At 47.8% G+C, this 19,274-nt stretch overlaps 1 protein-coding gene across 2 annotated transcripts in view; it reads left to right on the top strand.

The window, feature by feature from the left end:
* The window catches only part of uggt2 (UDP-glucose glycoprotein glucosyltransferase 2), a 381,083-nt gene that overhangs the window by 235,158 nt on the left and 126,651 nt on the right, over nt 1–19,274 (top strand). For both annotated transcript variants that reach the window (XM_072577884.1, XM_072577883.1), the window contains exon 24: nt 9,098–9,228. In XM_072577884.1, coding sequence (XP_072433985.1) covers nt 9,098–9,228 — 131 coding nt within the window. The remainder of the gene's footprint in view (nt 1–9,097; nt 9,229–19,274) is intronic.

The following is a 19,274-nucleotide window of genomic DNA, read 5'->3' as shown; positions in this document are numbered from 1 at the left end:
AGCCAATAGATGTACTGTACTTAGATTTATAGAAGGCATTTGAGAAGATGCCACATGAAATAAATGTGTAGTGATTGGCATAATCAGTAATCTTGGTAGAAGATTAGCTAGCTAATAAGAAATAGAAAGCAGACATGAATTGGTCATTTTGTGGTTGACAAGATGTAAAAATAATGTGCCACAGAGATCAGTGCTTTTGCCTGAACTTCTTACAATTTATACAAATAACTTGGATGAATGAACAGACATTATGGTTGCTAGGTTTGCTGATGACATAATGATAGTTAGGAAAGTAAATTGTGAAGAGGATACAGGGAGACTACAAAGTATGTAGATATGTTAAGTGACTGGGCAAAGATGTGGCAAATAGAATATAATATGGGAAAATTACAAATTGTCTATTTTGTCAGGAAGAATAGAAAAAAAACACATTATCTAGATTGTAAAAGATTACAGAGTTCTGAGAGGCAGAGGGATCTGAGTGTCTTTGTGCATGGGTAGCTAGTATAGTATGTAGGCACAGCTTGTAATTAGCAAAGTTATTGCTTATTGCAAGGGGAATTAAATGTAAAACTAAGAAATTTATTCTTCAGTTGTGCAGGGCACTGGTAAGAGCACATCGGGATTACAGTATTGATCACCTTATTTAAGGAAGGAGGTAAATGCAATGGAAACAGATCAGAGAAGTTTACTAGACTGATACCTGGAATGGTAAGACTGTTTTTTGAGGAAATGTTGGACCGGTTAGGCTTCTATCCACTACAGTTTAGAAGAATGAGTATCAACAGTCTTGACAGATATGAATTAGTGCTGAAAATGTGTTGCTGGAAAAGCGCAGCAGGTCAGGCAGCATCCAAGGAACAGGAGAATCGACGTTTCGGGAATAAGCCCTTCTTCAGGAATGAGGAAAGTGTGTCCAGCAGGCTAAGAAAAAAGGTAGGGAGGAGGGACTTGGGGGAGGGGCGTTGGAAATGCGATAGGTGGAAGGACGTCAAGGTGAGGGTGATAGGCCGGATTGAGGTGGGGGCAGAGAGGTCAGGAAGAAGATTGCAGGTTAGGAAGTCGGTGCTGAGTTCGAGGGATTTGATTGAGACAAGGTGGGGGGAGGGGAAATGAGGAAACTGGAGAAATCTGAGTTTATCCCTTGTGGTTGGAGGGTTCCTAGGCGGAAGATGAGGCGCTCTTCCTCCAACCGTCGTGTTGCTATGGTCTGGCGATGGAGGAGTCCAAGGACCTGCATGTCCTTGGTGGAGTAGGAGGGGGAGTTGAAGTGTTGAGCTATGGGGTGGTAGGGTTGGTTGCTCCGGGTGTCCCAGATGTGTTCTGTAAAACATTCCGCAAGTAGGCGGCCTGTCTCCCCAATATAGAGGAGGCCACATCGGGTGCAGCGGATGCAATAGATGATGTGTGTGGAGGTGCAGGTGAATTTGTGGTGGATATGGAAGTATCCCTTGGGGCCTTGAAGGGAAGTAAGGGGGGAGGTGTGAGCGCAAGTTTTGCATTTCTTGCAGTTGCAGGGGAAGGTGCCGGGAGTGCAGGTGGGTTGGTGGGGGGTGTGGACCTGACGAGAGAGTCACGGAGGGAGTGGTCTTTTCGGAACGCTGATAGGGGAGGGAAGGGAAATATATCCCTGGTGGTGGGGTCCGTTTGGAGGTGGTGGAAATAACGGCGGATGATACGCTGTACATGGAGGTTGGTGGGGTGGTAGGTGAGGACCAGTAGGGTTCTGTCCTGGTGGTGATTGGAGCGGCGGGGCTCAAGGGCGGAGGAGCGGGAAGTGGTAGAGATGCGATGGAGGGCATCATCGATCACGTCTGGGGGAAATTGCGGTCCTTGAAGAAGGAGGCCATCTGGGTTGTACGGTTTTGGAACTGGTCCTCCTGGGAGCAGATGCAGCGGAGACGAAGGAATTGGGAATATGGGATGGCATTTTTACAGGGGGCAGGGTGGGAGGAGGTGTAGTCTAGGTAGCTGTGGGAGTCGGTCAGTTTATAATAAATGTCCGTGTTGATTCGGTCGCCAGAGATAGAAATGGAAAGGTCTAGGAAGGGTAGGGTAGGGAGGAGTCTGAGACAGTCCAGGTGAATTTGAGGGCGGGGTGGAAGGTGTTGGTAAAGTGGATGAACTGTTCGACCTCCTCGTGGGAGCACGAGGCAGCGCCGATACAGTCATCGACGTAGCGGAGGAAAAGGTGGGGGGTGGTGCCAGTGTAGCTGCGGAAGATGGACTGTTCCACATATCCTACGAAGAGGCAGGCATAGCTGGGGCCCATGCGGGTGCCCATGGCTACTCCTTTGGTTTGGAGGAAGTGGGAGGATTGGAAAGAAAAGTTGTTCAGGGTGAGGACCAGTTCAGTAAGTCGAAGGAGGGTGTCAGTGGAAGGGTACTGGTTGGTACGGCGGGAAAGGAAGAAGCGGAGGGCTTTGAGTCCTTCGTGATGGGGGATAGAGGTGTACAGGGACTGGGTGTCCATGGTGAAGATAAGGCGTTGGGGACCGGGGAAGTGAAAATCATGGAGGAGGTGGAGGGCGTGGGTGGTGTCCCGAACGTAGGTGGGGAGTTCTTGGACTAAGGGGGACAGGACCGTGTCGAGGTTTGCAGCGATGAGTTCGGTGGGGCAGGAGCAGGCTGAGACAATGGGTCAGCTGGGGCAGTCAGGTTTGTGGATTTTGGGCAGGAGGTAGAAACAGGCGGTGCGGGGTTGTGGGACTATGAGGTTGGAGGCGGTGGATGGGAGATCTCCTGAGGTGATGAGGTTATGGATGGTCTGGGAGATGATGGTTTGGTGGTGGGAGGTGGGGTCATGGTCAAGGGGGCAGTAGGAGGAGGTGTCTGTGAGCTGGCGTTTAGCCTCAGCGGTGTAAAGGTCGGTACGCCAAACTACCACCGTGCCTCCCTTGTCTGCCTGTTTGATAGTGAGGTTGGGGTTGGAACAGAGGGAGTGGAGGGCTGCACGTTCCAAGGGTGAGAGGTTGGAGTGGGTGAGAGGGGTGGAGAAGTTGAGGCGGTTAATGTCGCGGCGGCAGTTGGCTATGAAGAGATCGAGGGCAGGTAAGAGGCCAGCATGGGGTGTCCAGGTGGATGGGGTGTGTTAGAGGCCCCAAGGGATACTTCCATATCTGCCACAAATTCACCTGCACCTCCACACACATCATGTATTGCATCCGCTGCACCCGATGTGGCCTCCTGTATACTGGGGAGACAGGCCGCCTACTTGTGGAACGTTTTACAGAACACATCTGGGACACCCGGACCAACCAACCCTACCACCCCGTAGCTCAACACTTCAACTCCCCCTCCCACTCCACCAAGGACATGCAGGTCCTTGGACTCCTCCATCGCCAGACCATATCAACATGATGGTTGGAGGAAGAGCGCCTCATCTTCTGCCTAGGAACCCTCCAACCACAAGGGATGAACTCAGATTTCTCCAGTTTCCTCATTTCCCCTCCCCTCACCTTGTCTCAGTCAAATCCCTCGAACTCAGCACCGCCTTCCTAACCTGCAATCTTCTTCCTGACCTCTCCGCCCCCACCCCACTCCGGCCTATCACCCTCACCTTGACCTCCTTCCACCTATCGCATTTCCAACGCCCCTCCCCCAAGTTAACCTACTGCGAATCCTCTTACAAGGATGCCTTCCTTGAAGAAGCTCTCTTCCTCCCTCTAAAGGATTTCAGTGAGTCCCTCTCTCACTGCACACCTCAGGTCATCTCCTCTGCACAGAAGCTCTTCAGCCACGTTCTCAAACAGACTCGCTACCACAGCCACATCTCCTTCCTCAGCACCTGCCTACGGAACCGACTGATCCCGCACGGACTCCAGACTACGTTCCGACCAACAAAATTTGGACCCAACCAGGACAACCAGTACCTACAACAAATCTGAAGCCTCCAGCAACAGACCTCCCTCCGGATCCTCCGCTCCACGCTTGCAGCCATACACCGCTACCTACATTCCCTGCAATTAGACCTACCCCAACTCAGGACAACACTCTCACAGACTTGCAAAGGAGCTCTACTGTTCTTCATCCACAGAAGAATCCATACACTAAACAAACAGTTTTTCCTAGCCATATCGGAAATTAAAGACAGTAAGTACCAAAAACTTTCATGTACTTACCCCCACACTCTGTGTTCCTCAACTGTTCCAGAATCTTCCATCGGCCTCCGAAATCAGTCCGGCGCCATTAACCATGCAGCTGCTACAGCGCCCACGGCAGCAACCGCCACCACGGACCATGACGTCACTCCACCCCCACTGACCTCGCAGACTCCGTGATCGCCGCCCAGACAACCGCCTCCGCGATTGCCAGGAAGACCATCGCCGACAGATTCGCGGCCTCCGCGGCTATCGGGAATAACACTCTCATTAATTCTCGTCGCCACAGCCACTTCCGCCCCCCCCAGTGACATCACTAACCTGCATGACCACCACGCCGCATGTGTCTCCGCCCCCACGCCGATCTCGGTCACCACGTTTAGCTCCACCCCCACGCCGATCCCTGTCACCATGCCTAATCACGCCTAACCCCGCCCCCACGCCCATCTCCAATACCACACCCAACTCCGCCCCCACACCGATCTCCATCCCTGCCACCACGCCCAACTCCACCCCCTCTCCCAGCTCCAGCCCCACACCAAATCCTCGCTCCCAGCCCTGCCGTGTTTTCACCATCCCTCCAGAACTGCCCCTCTCTGAGGATGAAAGATCAGTCCTCAGCAGAGGCCTCACCTTCATTCCCCTACGCTCTCAGATTAACGGGTTCAACACGCGGCGTGACATCGAACAATTCTTCCGCCGCTTTCACCTCCGCGCCTATTTCTTCAAACAAGACTCTCGCCCACCCTCTGACGACCCCTTCTCCCTCGTTCATCACACCCCATCCACCTGGACACCCCGTGCTGGCCTCTTACCTGTCCTCGATCTCTTCATAGCCAACTGTTCAAGGGGCCGAGTGCACCTGGAACTGGTCAACATACCCATTCCATCACTTATCCTTTCCAAGACGTGGGCTTGTTTGCACAAAGTGGACTTCTTTCCAGGGAATAGCATTATTTTTGAGGGAGGGAGTTAATGTAGAAATCTGCTCAAAGTAACCGAGTGGAAACTAAACCAAGAATGTTGAACAAGGCATGGATAAGATGAATAGCCAAGCTCCTCTCCCCAGGGTAAGGGAGGTCAAAACTAGAACGTATAGTTTTAAAGTGAAAGCGAACAATTTAAAAGGGCCCCAAGAGGCAATCTTTTCACACAGAGAATAATGCTTCTATGGAACGAACAGCCAGAGGAAGTGGTAGAGACGAGTATAGTTACAACATTTAAAAGATGTTTGGACTGGTACAAGATCGGATAGATCTACAGGGATATGGACCACAGGCAAATGGGACGAGTTCAGTTGGCATGGAGAATTTGGGCCGAAGAGTCTCTTCCTGTGCTGTATGACTCTATGACTCCAGGTGGTAATATGGGTGTCTCACACACAGACAGTGTGCCAGGGTGAATTACAGCCTGGAGTAAGAGTCCCATGGACTATCCTATCTGTCACTCAGAAGAGATGGAATAAATGAGCCAGAATTCAAATGGTCCAGGGAAAGGAGTGTTTGAAATATTCACAAAACCCATGGGGTAAAAATGGAGACAGTAAGGACTGCAGAAGCTGGAAACCAGAGTCAATAGATGTGAAGTTGGAAAAGCACAGCAGATCAGACAGCAGCCAAGGAGCAGCAAGTTCAATGTTTTGGACTGAAACCCTTTGTCAGGACAGGGGGGGGGGAGGGGAACCCAGAGGTAAATAGAGAGAGGAAGGTGGGGCTGGGGGAAGGGTAAGTGGGAAGGTGATAGGAGAAGGCAGGTAGGGGATAATTGTGATTGGTCAGTGGAAAGGGTGGAGTAAGGTGAGTAGGAAGATGGACAGGTTAGGGAGGCGAGGCAGAGGAGGAGGGCTGGACATAGGATAAGGCTTGGGGGAATGGAGGGATTTTGAAGCTAGTGAAGTCAATATTGAGGCCATTGGGCTGTAAGCTTCCCAGGTGAAATATCAGGTGTTGTTCCTCCAGTTTATGTTGGGTCTCACTCTGATAGTGGAGAAGGCCAAAGATGAACATGTCGCGGGGGGAGTGGGATGGGGCACTAAAGTGGGTGGCAACTTGAAGGTTGGGTTAGTTGATGCGTGCAGAGTGCAGGTACTCCACAAACTGGTCATTGAGTCTGCGTTTGGTCTTCCCGATGCATAGGAACCTTGATTATCCGAACGAGATGGGCGGGCACTATTTTGATCGTACAATTGATTGTTCGGTTAATTGATTCAATGCCTCTCTGGGGTTCAGAGTTTTCTGAAGTTTCCTTTCTCTCTCTCGGAGAAAGTGAGGACTGCAGATGCTGGAGATCAGAGCTGAAAAATGTGTTGCTGGAAAAGCGCAGCAGGTCAGGCAGCATCGAAGGAGCAGGAGAATCGACGTTTTGGGCAAAAATCCTTCTTCAGCCCTTTCTGAAGATGCTGTCTGACCTGCTGTGCTTTTCCAGCAACACATTTTTCAGCTCTTTCTCCTCTTTCGGCATGCCTTGCTCCCTCTCTCTGTTTGTTTCTGAGCAGACACAGACTTGTATGTAAGGGACCTGCAGCATTGCTGATGCCTGCCCCCCCCCCCCATTCAGTGAGTATTTGTTAAGGCTGCTCCCTGTTCAGGAGATGAAGCAGCAGCATACCACACGCACCCCATGGTCCCCACCCTCCGGCCCCCGTGCACACCCCTAACTCTGTCCAACCCCGCCCCACCATTCAACATCCCCTCCCCCCAAACCTTGTCCAATCCCGGCCCCCTGTCTGACCTGCCAACACTTTCCAACCCCACCCCTACCCCTGTCCATCCCCTCCACCCCGTCCACCCCCTCCACCCCGTCCACCCCGCCCCCGTCTGACCCCATCGCACCCCGCCCTTATCTGCCTCTAACTACGCTGTCCCATCCGCCTCAGTCCCCATCATCACCCGTTCACCCTGCGCTCCTGCCCCACCGTCTTCTTCCCTCCCCAAAACCAGGGCAGCAAGACTAGACACCAACAGTAAGACTGCAGCTGCCTTTGGTGGGGTGAGTCTCCAAACAGCACGCACATACACATGCAGCCACACACACAACTCTCTACTACAATGTTTTCTCAGGTTCCACCTTTGCCCTGTAAAAGACAATGTTGGAGAGGTTATCTGGGGAAGGGGGGGGGTTCAGGTACACCCCTGTGTAGAACTCCAGGGAAATTGTGGGGGGAGAGAGAGAGAAGTCAGTTATTTGGAGACGGTGCCTAAGCTCCCATCGATGTCCAGGACTGTTCTCTGCAGAATTTCAGTAAGGTGAGTTCGTTTTTAATCACTGTAAACAAAAGGTGAATCAGTGTTGGAAGCACCTCTTTGATGTAATGTTTCTATCAGGACTTCAAAATTTCCTTCGGATAATCCAATATTTGGATAATTGATATTCAAATAATTGAAGTTCCTCGAATAGAGGAGACCACATTGGGAGCAACAGATACGATAGATCAGGTTGGATGAAGTACAAGTGAAACTCTGCTGGATCAAGAAGAATTATTTGGGACCATGGATGGAGGTGGGATTGGATGTGAAAGGGCAGGTATTACATCTCTTGCAGTTGCAGGGAAAGGTACTGGGTGTAGTGGAGATGTTGGTGGGGTCTGTAGAGTTGATGAGGGAGTCATGGAATGAACATTCCCTGTGAAAAGGGGACAGCGCTAGGAAAAGAACTTTCTTTTTGGTGGTGGGATATGATTGTAGATGATGTCGGAGGATAATGGATTTGGAGATTGTTGGGGTGGTATGTGAGAACTAAGGGGACTCTATCCTTTTTTTTGTTGGTGGGTGTGATTTGAAGATAGAAGTGTGAGAAATGGAAGAGATGCGGTTGAGGGCATCCTTAATTACCGAGGAATTAAGTAGGGATGGCATCAGATGGAGAAACGAAGGAGCTACCTGAAGAGTGGAATGTGTATGTATGCATGTGTGTATGTACATAAATATATAAAGGAGAGTGTGAGCTGAGGCCAACATGCAGTCCAGGGATTAGATTAGATTAGATTACTTACAGTGTGGAAACAGGCCCTTCGGCCCAACAAGTCCACACCGCCCCGCCGAAGCGCAACCCACCCATACCCCTACATCTACCCCTTACCTAACACTACGGGCAATTTAGCATGGCCAAATCACCTGACCTGCACATCTTTGGACTGTGGGAGGAAACCGGAGCACCCAGAGGAAACCCACGCAGACACGGGGAGAATGTGCAAACTCCACACAGTCAGTCACCCGAGGCGGGAATTGAACCCGGGTCTCTGGCGCTGTGAGGCAGCAGTGCTAACCACTGTGCCACCATGCCGCCCAAAATTTGCTGCTTCTCACAAGTGCACTGGAAGCCTCACTCAAGGCCCTGATTCAGTGTGCTGCAGCCAAGGGTGAAGGGTTTATAAAGCATGAGAAGAGAGTGCTCATTGATTGAGCTATGTTCACTGTGCAGATGTAGTAAAATCTATAAACTTTCTTAGTTAACATTGTATTCAAACCAAGCACATTGATTTTCATTTTGACAGGCATGGATGTGGTGGGCTAAAAGGCCTTTTTCTGTGCTGCCGTCCTCAATGATTCTATGATCGATCAGAGTGTTACAATGGGGATGCAGCAGCATTGGTTTGTTCTACTAATAACTGAGACCAATAATCAGATACTCCCATATTTCCAATAATTTCTGGGCAACTATGAATTCAAGCAAGTTGAATATAAGAATTTCTTATTCTAACGAGGATATGACTTACTTTGTAGGCCTTCTCTGTTTGATAGACTAAGCATGCTATAATATAGAACTTAATTTAAAAATTAAACTCACTTCTTTTTGTGGTAAGCATGATCACAGACTTGAGTGTTATTCCATCTTAGTGTTTGTGAGAAAAATTAGCAGTTTATATGAACTGGTTTGTGCATTGCAGCCACTTCAGATTGTCACATCTGTAAAAGTAAGTAACTTCTAAATGTTAATAATATTGAGACTGTTAAAAACTAGTATTAAATTTTTAAAATGTTTGCTTTTTGTGCTGTCAGATCCTGGGTGCTTTCAATGAAAATGAGACATTTCATCCTGAAGACTTCAGCCTCCTGGAAAGGATCACCCTCAGTACATCATCAGAGAAGATTAAAGCTCACATCAGACGGATGGGTGTGCATTCTAAAAGGTATGTTTGTTGTTTTGATTTCTTCTGACTTCTAAAATTAGTTCATTTTGCAGGTGATAGTAGTAGCAGTCATCAGGACAATTCACAAGAAATACCAATGTGAGGGGAAAACATTTGGCAGAAAATTGAATTTTTGTTTGGTAGAGACATTGCCAAGGAGAATGAACTGGTTAATGATGACAGATTGGGGATACTTTGGAGGATTAGCGAGGTGGAGAGTATCATGGATAGCACATATAGAGGGGTCTCACTGCAGTTTCAGACTCCACAGGCAAAAGGGGAGTGGGTGACCATGAGGCAGAGCAGGAGGGCTAAGCAGGCAGTGCAGGAACCTCCTGTGGCTATTCCCCTGCAGAACAGATATATCCCGTTTTGGATATTGTTGAGGGGAATGGCCCATCAGGGGATAACAGCAGCAGCCAAATTCATGGCACTACGGTAGACTCTGCTGTGGAGGGATGGAGAAAGAGGTATAGAAATGCTTTAGTTATAGGGGAATCAATCATAAGTGAACGCTTCCATTATAGGGGATTCAATCATAAGAGGAATAGAGAGGTAATGACTGCAAATGAGAATCCAAGTGTGTTGTCGCTGTAATGCTAGGGTCCTGGATGTCTTGGAATGGTTGGAGGACATTCTGGAGGGGGAGGGCAAACAGTCAGTGATCATGGTACATGTTAGTGCAAACAACATAGGCAAAACAAAAAGGATGAAGTCCTAAAAAGCACAATATAGAGAACCGGGAAGAAAATCGAAATGTAGGGCCTCAAAGTTAGTTATCTCAGGATTACCACTAGTGCCATGAGCTAGTTAGAGTAGAAACAGCAGGATGCATAGGATGAAAATGTAGCTGAATAGACAGTGTGAGGAACAGAATTTCAGATTCGTGGAGCATTTGGACCAGTGTCAAGAAATCCTGGGACATTCAGCTGCCAATCCTGCCCCTTCTCCAGCCAAGTCTCCATAGTTGTGATAATATCATAACATTGTGTACTAACCAAAGCTCTATGTTCATCTACCATGTCTATTATACTTCTCACATTTCAGACCATCTCCCCTGCTCTTTTCAGCAGCATTTCCCTTCCTATTCTTGTTCTTACTCATTTTTGCCTTGGTTTCTATCTCTCCTTCAATTTCTACATCTACTGCCCAGGTATAACCCATCCAGTTTGTGCAGGTTTGTAGGTGAGACCTGTACAAACTGGACGGATTATACCTGGGCAGAACTGGGACTGATGTCCTTGGTGGTGGTGGATACTTGGTACAGTGGTTGGGGGAGGGTTTAAACTAGTGTGGCAGGGGAATAGGAACCAGAGGACTAGGGCAGTAGATGCATCTGGATGGGTTATACCTGGGCAGTAGATGTAGAAATTGAAGGAGAGATAGAAACCAAGGCAAACATGAGTAAAAACAAGAACAGGCAGGGAATTGCTGCTGAAAAGAGCAGGGGAAGTGCTCTGAAATGCGAGAAGTATAATAGTCAAGGCAGATGAACATAGAGCTTTGGTTAGTACTTAGAACTATGATATTATCGCAGTTATGGAGATTTGGCTGAAAGAGGGGGAGGACTGGCAGCTGAATGTCCCAGGATTTAAATGTTTCAGGTGTGGTAGAAAGGGATGTAAAAGTGGTGGAGGAGTTGCATGACTGGCAAAGCTATCTCACAGACATACTGAGGGAGGATACATCGGAGGAGTCATGCAGCGAGGCAATGTGGGTAGAACTCAGGAATAGGAAAGGTGGAATCACAATGCTGGGGGTGTACTACAGGCCTCTCAACAGCCAGCAGGAGATAGAGGGGTGGTTATGTAGACAGATTTTGGAAAGATGTAAAGATAGCAGGGTTGTTGTGGTGGGTGATTTTAACTTCCCCTTTATTAACTGAAACTCACTTAATGCTAGGGGCCATTCACAACATTCAGGGAGGGTTTCTTGACACAGTATGTAAACAGTCCAACCATAGAAGGGGTTATACTGGACTTATACTGGGAAATGAGACTGGCCAAGTGAGTGAAGTTTCAGTGGGTGAGCATTTCGGGAGTAGTGACCAAAGTACTGTGAGTCTTAAGTTACTCATGGATAGGGATAAGGTGTTAAATTGGTGGAAGGTGAACTACCAGAATATTAGGCAGTAACTGGAGAATTTTCATTGGAAGCAGTTGTTTGAGGGTAAATCCACATTGACATGTGGGAGCATTTCAAACAGCAATTGATAATACTTCAGGAACAACGAGAATAAAGGATAGGTATGGCAAGTTTAGTGAACCTTGTGTGAACAGGGATGTCATGACTCTGATCAAAAGAAAAAGGAAGCATACATGAGGTCTAGGAGGATAGGAACTGACAAAACCCTTGAACTAGATAAGGAAAATAGCAAAGAACTTAAACAAAGAATTAGAAGGGCTAAAAGAGGTCGTGAAAAGTTTTTACCTGTAAGGAGAATTCCAAGGCTTTTTATACACATATAAAAAGCAAGAAGTTAGCCAGCGAAAGTTAGTCCACTCAAGGACAAAGGAGGTAGAAGAGGTAGGTGAGATCTTAAACTATTGTGTCGCTAATCATGAAAGAGAAGGATTTGTTTGAGGATGATTTCAGGGGAAGGAGTGTCAAATTTCTAAGCCAAGTTGCCATTAAAAAGGAAGAGGTGTTGTGTATCTTAAAAAGTGTTAAGATAGATAAGTCCTGATGGGATCTGTCTGAGAATGTTGAGGGAGGCAAGACAACAAATGCTAGGCATTGACAGACATCTTTGTATCCTCTTTGGCCACAGGTGAGATTCCAGATGACTGGAGAATAGCCAGTGTTGTCTCATTGTGTAAGAAGGGTAGCAGGGATAATCCAGGAAATTACGGGTCTGTGAGACTCATGTCATTGGTAGGGAAATTATTGGAAAAGCTTCTTAGGGACAAGATCTATAGGCACTTGTAAAGGGTTACAAATGGCTGATTGTTGATTACAGAACAATACAGGTCTAACCACAATAGATAGTTTAACAATATTTTAAAAAACTAACAATACTACTGGTCTAACAACATTGATTAATTGAACAATCGTAACAGAAGGCTGAAAATATTAGTGGTCTGAGAACATTGATTAGTTGAACAATTGAAACTGATCAAGCAGCATCCTGTTCATAGTGGCAATTGGTCAGTGGCTATCAATATTAAATAGTTTGGTGACATTTCGTCTGCAGAGGTATCGTTTTAGCTGGAGCTCCCATGGAGAGAGAGACCCCTCGAGGGATTCATCAGTGGGTGCAGAGGTACAACAGCATTGAGAGAATCCAATTAATAGGTTAATTAAATAAGGTGTTTCCTGCCGTCAGGAAATGCCTGTCATAGCCAATTCTTGTGAATGGCATCAGTAATTTAGCTAGCATGTCTCCTCTAAGCAGGGAAAATGGCTTCCACAATCAAAATGGTTTCCCTTTTCCCACAATCCCCTCTTTTCTCTTTTCTCCATCAAAGGAGCAGGTCGGGAGCTTCGGCAAAAGGAGGAATGTAGCCCAAGCCAGGGGTTGTCTGATGGGGAAAGCTCAGAATCAGACAGGTAGCCCTCAGAATTGGAGTGGTCAGACTCAATGATTCTGGATCCGGAGGTTCTGCATTGTCGCAAGGGCTTTCGGTGAAGTGATTTTTTGTCAACTGGGCAGTTGACAGGAGGCAGCAGTAGTGAACACAAGCATGCACAACACCATTCAATGAACATAATAAAGAGTGCAAGAAGGACAAAGATAACAACAAGGAAAATAAGCCCTTATAGCAGGGCACTGCTTCTGGACCCAAGCCAGGAGCCCATCCAGCTCCACAAGTCCTACTGGGAGCCTGGTTTATTGAGCACAAAGGCTGCCTGTTGGTAATGTTCTCACTGGAGTTGGGGATGTAAGTACAGTAGTCGGAGCCAATGAGGGCACATGTGCCCCCTTTTTAGGCTAGCAAATAATCTACGGTCATCCTGTTCTGAGAGGTGATGTTGCAAATGGCAACCGCTTCTGCGTTAAGCTGGCCCAGAGTAATGGCCATCCACTGACTCTCTATCTCCAGCCGGACAGTGACATAGGAGGGGGTGAAGAAAGCTGTAATCGCTCTCTTACTGCAAACCCATGGCTTCTCAAAAGGAGAAGAGTGTGAATGGTAAACAAAGGGGACCACTTACCCCACATAGCAGCACCCAGTCCAGGGGAGGCAGCCAGGGGTAGGCCTTGTGGCCACAAATGAAGTAAGTACCATTATAGGTTCTCAAACGGCCAGTCTGAGTCTCAGTCCAAAAGGTAGTGAATGTGGTGTTTTCGGCGGTTTTGCTGAGAACCTGAAGGTGAAGTATGGTCCCATTCCCTTCTGACCGAATCGCTGTCGCGATGAGGAACAGGGAATGAGCACACCTGCTGATGCCAGCATCCCATCCTGATGAATGGTTGCTTCTTAAGCAGATGGATCCGATGGGTATGCCTCCTTCTGTAGTGTCAGTGAGGAGCAAGGCCAGGGATTCATGGGAGAGATTGTACTGAGGTTGGAACCAACCATTAAATTTCTCCATTTCATAGCCCGCTGATTTCCAGTGCTTCCGGCAGTTATCACCTTCAGTCCCCATTTTGACTGTGGGTGGTAACCAACTGGGAAACTTAAAGGTTGCTACCTCAGGAGACCTGTCTTGTTCTAGCCCCCATTCAGCTGTGTCTGACTTTTAAAGGGAATGGGTCAGAGGGGAATGCCTCCCTGAGAGTGCATGAATATGTGGGCACATCCCCAGCAGATGGAACGGTTAATCTTCTGAGCATAAGCATAAGACATATAAAGAAAGGTGTTGACATGCAGTTCTCGACTGCTAGGGTTCCCCTGGCCATCCTCTCTGCCCCATTCATGTTGGGTCCATGTCACCAGGGTGAGGAGGAGCACAGCAACAATTGTGGTAGCCAGTCGGCCTCTTGTATGGTTGTTAGGAGAGCTGCTGCCTGCTGCACTGTCCATTTGGGTTCTCCCTGGTGCGGTGCTCTTTTCCATCGGGTCCCATGTGTCCAGTCGAGTCTTCCTTCTACCTTCACAGCCATCTGTGTTGTCAGGAGTACGAGGAATGGGCTTTTCCACCTCGGAGGAAAAGAATTCTCTTCAAGCGATTTTATCATGAAACTGGTACAGTTCAGAACAGAAGAGAGTCAAACAGTCAGGGCAGGCAGGGACAAGGTAGGACTAATAAGTTAAACTGCATTTATTTCAATGCAAGGGGCCTAACAGGGAAGGCAGATAAACTCAGGGCATGGTTATGAACATGGGACTGGGATATCATAGCAATTACAGAAACATGGCTCAGGGATGGGCAGAACTGGCAGCTTAATGTTCCAGGATACAAATGCTACAGGAAGGATAGAAAGGGCAAAAGAGGAGGGGGAGTGGCATTTTTGATCAGGGGTAGCATTGCAGCTGTGCTGAGGGAGGATATTCCTGAAAATTCCTGGAACTGAGAAATAAGAAAGGGATGATCACCTTATTGGGATTGTATTATAGACCCCCCTAATAGAGGAAAATTGAGAAACAAACTTGTAAGGAGATCTCAGCTATCTGTAAGAATAATAGGGTGGTTTTGGTAGGGCATTTTAACTTTCCAAACAAAGACTGGGACTGTCATAGTGTTAAGGGTTTAGATGGAGAGGAAGTTGTTAAGTGTGTACAAGAAAATTTTCTGATTCAGTATTTGGATGTACCCACTAGAGAAGGTGCAAAGCTTGACCTACTCTTGGGAACTAAGGCAGGGCAGGTGACTGAGGTGTCAGTGAGGGAGCACTTTTGGGCCAGCGACCATAATTCTATTTGTTTTAAAATAGTGATGGAAAAGGACAGACCAGATCTAAAAGTTGAAGATCTAAACTGGAGAAAGGCCAATTTTGACAGTATTAGGCAAGAACTTTCAAAAGCTGATTGGGGACAGATGTTCGCAGGTAAAAGGACGGTTGGAAAATGGGATGCCTTCAGAAATCAGATAACGAGAGTCCAGAGAAAGTATATTCCTATTTGGATGAAAGGAAAGGCTGGTAGTTATAGGAAATGCTGGATGACTAAAGAAATTGAGGGTTTGGTTAAGGAAAAGAAGGAAACATATGTCAGGATAGATCGAGTGAATCCTTAGAGGAGTATAAAGGCAATAGGAGTATACTTGAGAGAAATCAGGAGGGTAAAAAGGGGACATGATATAGCTTTGGCAAATAGAGTTAAGGAGAATCCAGAGGGTTTTTACAAATACATTAAGGACAAAAGGATAACTAGGGAGAGAATAGGGCCCCTCAAAGATCAGCAAGGCGGCCTTTGTGTGGAGCTGCAGAAAATGGGGGAGATACTAAATGAGTGTTTTGCATCAGTATTTACTGTGGAAAAAGATATGGAAGATATACAATGTAAGGAAATAGATGACCTTGCAAAATGTCCATATTACAGAGGAGGAAGTGCTGGATGTCTTGAAACACATAAAGGTGGATAAATTGCCAGGACTTGATCAGGTGTACTCTAGAACTCTGTGGGAAGCTAGAGAAGTGATTACTGGGCTTCTTGCTGAGATATTTGTATCATCGATAGTCACAGGTGAGGTGCTGGAACACTGGAGGTTGGCTAACGTGGTGCCACTGTTTAGGGAACTATAGACCAGTGAGCCTGACATCAATGGTGGGCACGTTGTTGGAGGGAATCCTGAGGGACAGGCTGTACATGTATTTGGAAAGGCAAGGACTAATTAGGGATAGTCCACATGGCTTTGTGCCTGGGAAATCATGTCTCATAAACTTGATTGAGTTTTTGTTTGAAGAAGCAATAAAGAGGATTGATGAGGGCAGAGCAGTAGATGTGATATATAAGGACTTCAGGAAGGTGTTCGACAAGGCTCCCCATGCGAGACTGGTTAGCAAGGTTAGATCTCACGGAATAAAGGGAGAACTAGCCATTTGGATACAGAACTGGCTCAAAGGTAGAAGACAGAGGGTGGTGGTGGTGGAGGGTTGCTTTTCAGACTGGAGGCCTGTGACCAGTGGAGTGCCACAAGGATCGGTGCTGGGTCCTCTACTTTTTGTCATTTACATAAGTGGTTTGGATGCGAGCATAAGAGATATAGCTAGTAATTTTTCAGATGATATCAAAATTGGAAGTGTAGTGGACAGCGAAGAAGGTTACCTCAGATTACAAAGAGGTATATCAATAGTTCGATGGTCATGTATCCAGTGTCTACAGTAGTTGACCATACCCATGTAGGCTAAAAAGTCAGTTAGCATCATGGGTGGGATGAACTTAGTGCTAGCTGCAATGAATCTGGATACAGGACTCTGAGGCTATGTGAAAGATCATAGACCAAGTCGTGCACTGTTCTCTGGCAAAGTTGCATTTTCTCGACGGAAACTTTGTGTCCATTCCGCGCCAGGCAGTGGAGCAGGGCAACAGTCTTTCTCGCAAGCATCAATGGAGGTGGAGGCTGCCAATAAATCATCAGCGTATTGTAGCAAGATGTTTTCACATAGCAGTTAGAGGCCTCTGAGCATCTGGTTGACTGTGGAGGCATATACCGTGGGGCTGTCCGTATACCCTTGGGGAAGCCGGGTCCATGTATATTGGCAACCGCTGGAAGTAAAGACGAAAAGTTACTGGCTGTCATGGGACAATTTGATGGAGAAAAACCCTGAAATGGGTCAGTTATGGAAAAGCAAGTGGCAGAGGCAGGGAGACGAGTAAGAATGGCAATGGTGCCTAGTACTACCAGAGAGCAGGGGACAGCAATAGCATTCATGGCCCTCAGATCCTGGATGAAACGCCACCTTCCCGGTTTTCCTGGTTTTGGGATCGGACATATAGGGGTGTTACAGGGGCTGATGGTAGGTATTAAAATGCCTTGTTGTAGGAGGGAGTCAATAACAGCTTTGATTCCCTCTGTTACGGCCAGCGATAGAGTGTACTGCCGTATTGATTAGAGTGTTGTGCCCACAGCGACACTGGCAGGTCAGCCAGTAGGAGGGGATTATTGTGGGGGAATGCACAATAAAGGTGACCTCCACAGATGTGTGGTGGTAGCGCACACAAAATTCTTCCTGCCTTCGACAAGCAATATGAACTGACAAGGACTTTCCAGGGTCGAGGGGCGCAAAGTGCTGAGACAGCTGTCGTAACCTAGTTACCATGGGTCCCAAGTCTTTGGGATGTAATGGGGCCTTAATGATAAGGGGAATGTGGTGAACTGAGGCAGGGTCATGGCAAAACAGTGATATCTGCTCAGCAATGAGCAGAACATCCATAGCTACTCCCTCGGGACCAATGAAACACAAACCAGTCAGCGCTAGCTGAGAGGGCAGGGTAAGGAGGGGATAGGCAAGAGTGGAGTAGAGTGACCCCGGATCACGTGGGAAGGATGCAGTGCAGTGAAATTTGCATAGGAAACAGCCTGTCAGAACCACCTAGCACAGGAAGGAGATAGCAGGGAACAAAGAGGAATTCGGCAAAAGGGACAGGAAGGGGTCAAGAAAGGCACACATAGGTCTGGATGAGCATGACCAACTGTTGGCAGTCTCAACAGGGGAAGACAGGTGTGGAAGTGTGGAAATGGCAGCCTGCACCATAGAGTAGTGGGAATCAGGGATTTCTAAGGTGAGACCCCGGGAGAACAGTGAATTGACACATTTAATGTACAAAAGGTTTGACGACCCAAGAGGGCTACTGGACAGGATGAGGAAATTATAGCTGTGGCAGGGACGGTGACTGGTCTGACGCTAAAAGGCACTGGATTAGAAAGTGGTTCTATCATGGGTACTCCTGAGACACCTACGGTGCGGACATATCAGAACTGAGGGGAAGGTCCGCAGAGGGAGGTGCAGATGAGTGTGTGGCTCCAGAGTCCACCAAAACTGAAAAGAGACGACCCCCACCTCTACATCCATCATAGGATTTTCAGATTGGGCGTGGGAGAGGTGTATTGAGGCAGCCTCCAAAACCTCACTCCCGAAGCAGCCCTTGGCTCTTGGGGCATGGGAAAATAGGTTGTCCACTATCTAGGCTACTGAGGCTGTCCCAGTGGAGGAGTATGGTTTCACTGGGAAAGTGAAGGTGGTGTAAGGGTGGAAACCATAGATGACCGCTGAGGGTCTGCTAACCAACCATCTCTTTCCCAGTGACCCAGTTTGCTGCACGCCCTACATTTATCCCCACTTCTGCCCGACACCGCTGTGCTTTTTGCCCTGATTCCATGGCCGCATGAGCTGAGGGTATGCTTCCTTCTCTCTCGTACACTCAAATAATCCCCATCAGTCTAAATTGTTGAGAGTGTTGAGTGTATCTGCCCACTTGGCTGTTTGCCAGGTTAGGTTTTGGGTCTTGTAGACCTGAGTATGTCCAGGCTGCATACAATTCACAAGGGTCAATGCTGCTAACTTATCATTCTCTAACAAAGGGATGCCTGAGGACTCCCAACCATCTTTGAAGTGGGCAGTGAAATCAGGGATGGGCTTGTTTGCGTTTTGAAGTCAGCCCCGTTGCCTTGCAGCTGCCATGATGGCACCTTTAATGCTATTCCCAAGCCAGGTGGAGGACGCGCGCGCATTAGCCCATGGCTCGATGGGAAATTCAATAGAGTTTCTCACGGTTGCCCAGGAAGTCCTGTTTGCTAACCGCAGTAAAGTCTAGACGTCCTGCGGTGAGCAATTATAAATATCACAAATTTGTAGTAGCCAATTGAAAAATGGTACCAGGTGCTTTAGTGGCTCGGGGTATCCTGGAGCACGCCTCAGACCACACAGTGAGTCCAGGGCTTTTTGAAAGGCGTAGTGCCTATCATAATGTGGGGGTGCTGGTTATCGGGAGTCTGGGTCTTCAAGGCTGCAGCTGCATTGTGAGTAAGTCTGGTGTTGGAAGTGGGATCGGTTCTTACTTAATTTGGGAGTTCTGTCCCTGATGTGCTCCCTACAATTGATGCCTCTGAAATCCCACGATTTACGGTTGCAGGTGGCGTGGGAGGGCATATGGCAATAATTGCAGCGACCCAACTTACTAGTGGGTCTAGCTCCAGAGCTGGGAAAGGAACTTTAGGAT

The sequence above is a fragment of the Chiloscyllium punctatum genome, chromosome 9 (genome assembly GCF_047496795.1).
Source record: "Chiloscyllium punctatum isolate Juve2018m chromosome 9, sChiPun1.3, whole genome shotgun sequence".
NCBI lineage: Eukaryota > Metazoa > Chordata > Chondrichthyes > Orectolobiformes > Hemiscylliidae > Chiloscyllium > Chiloscyllium punctatum.
This window is presented reverse-complemented; position numbering and strand designations above follow the sequence as displayed.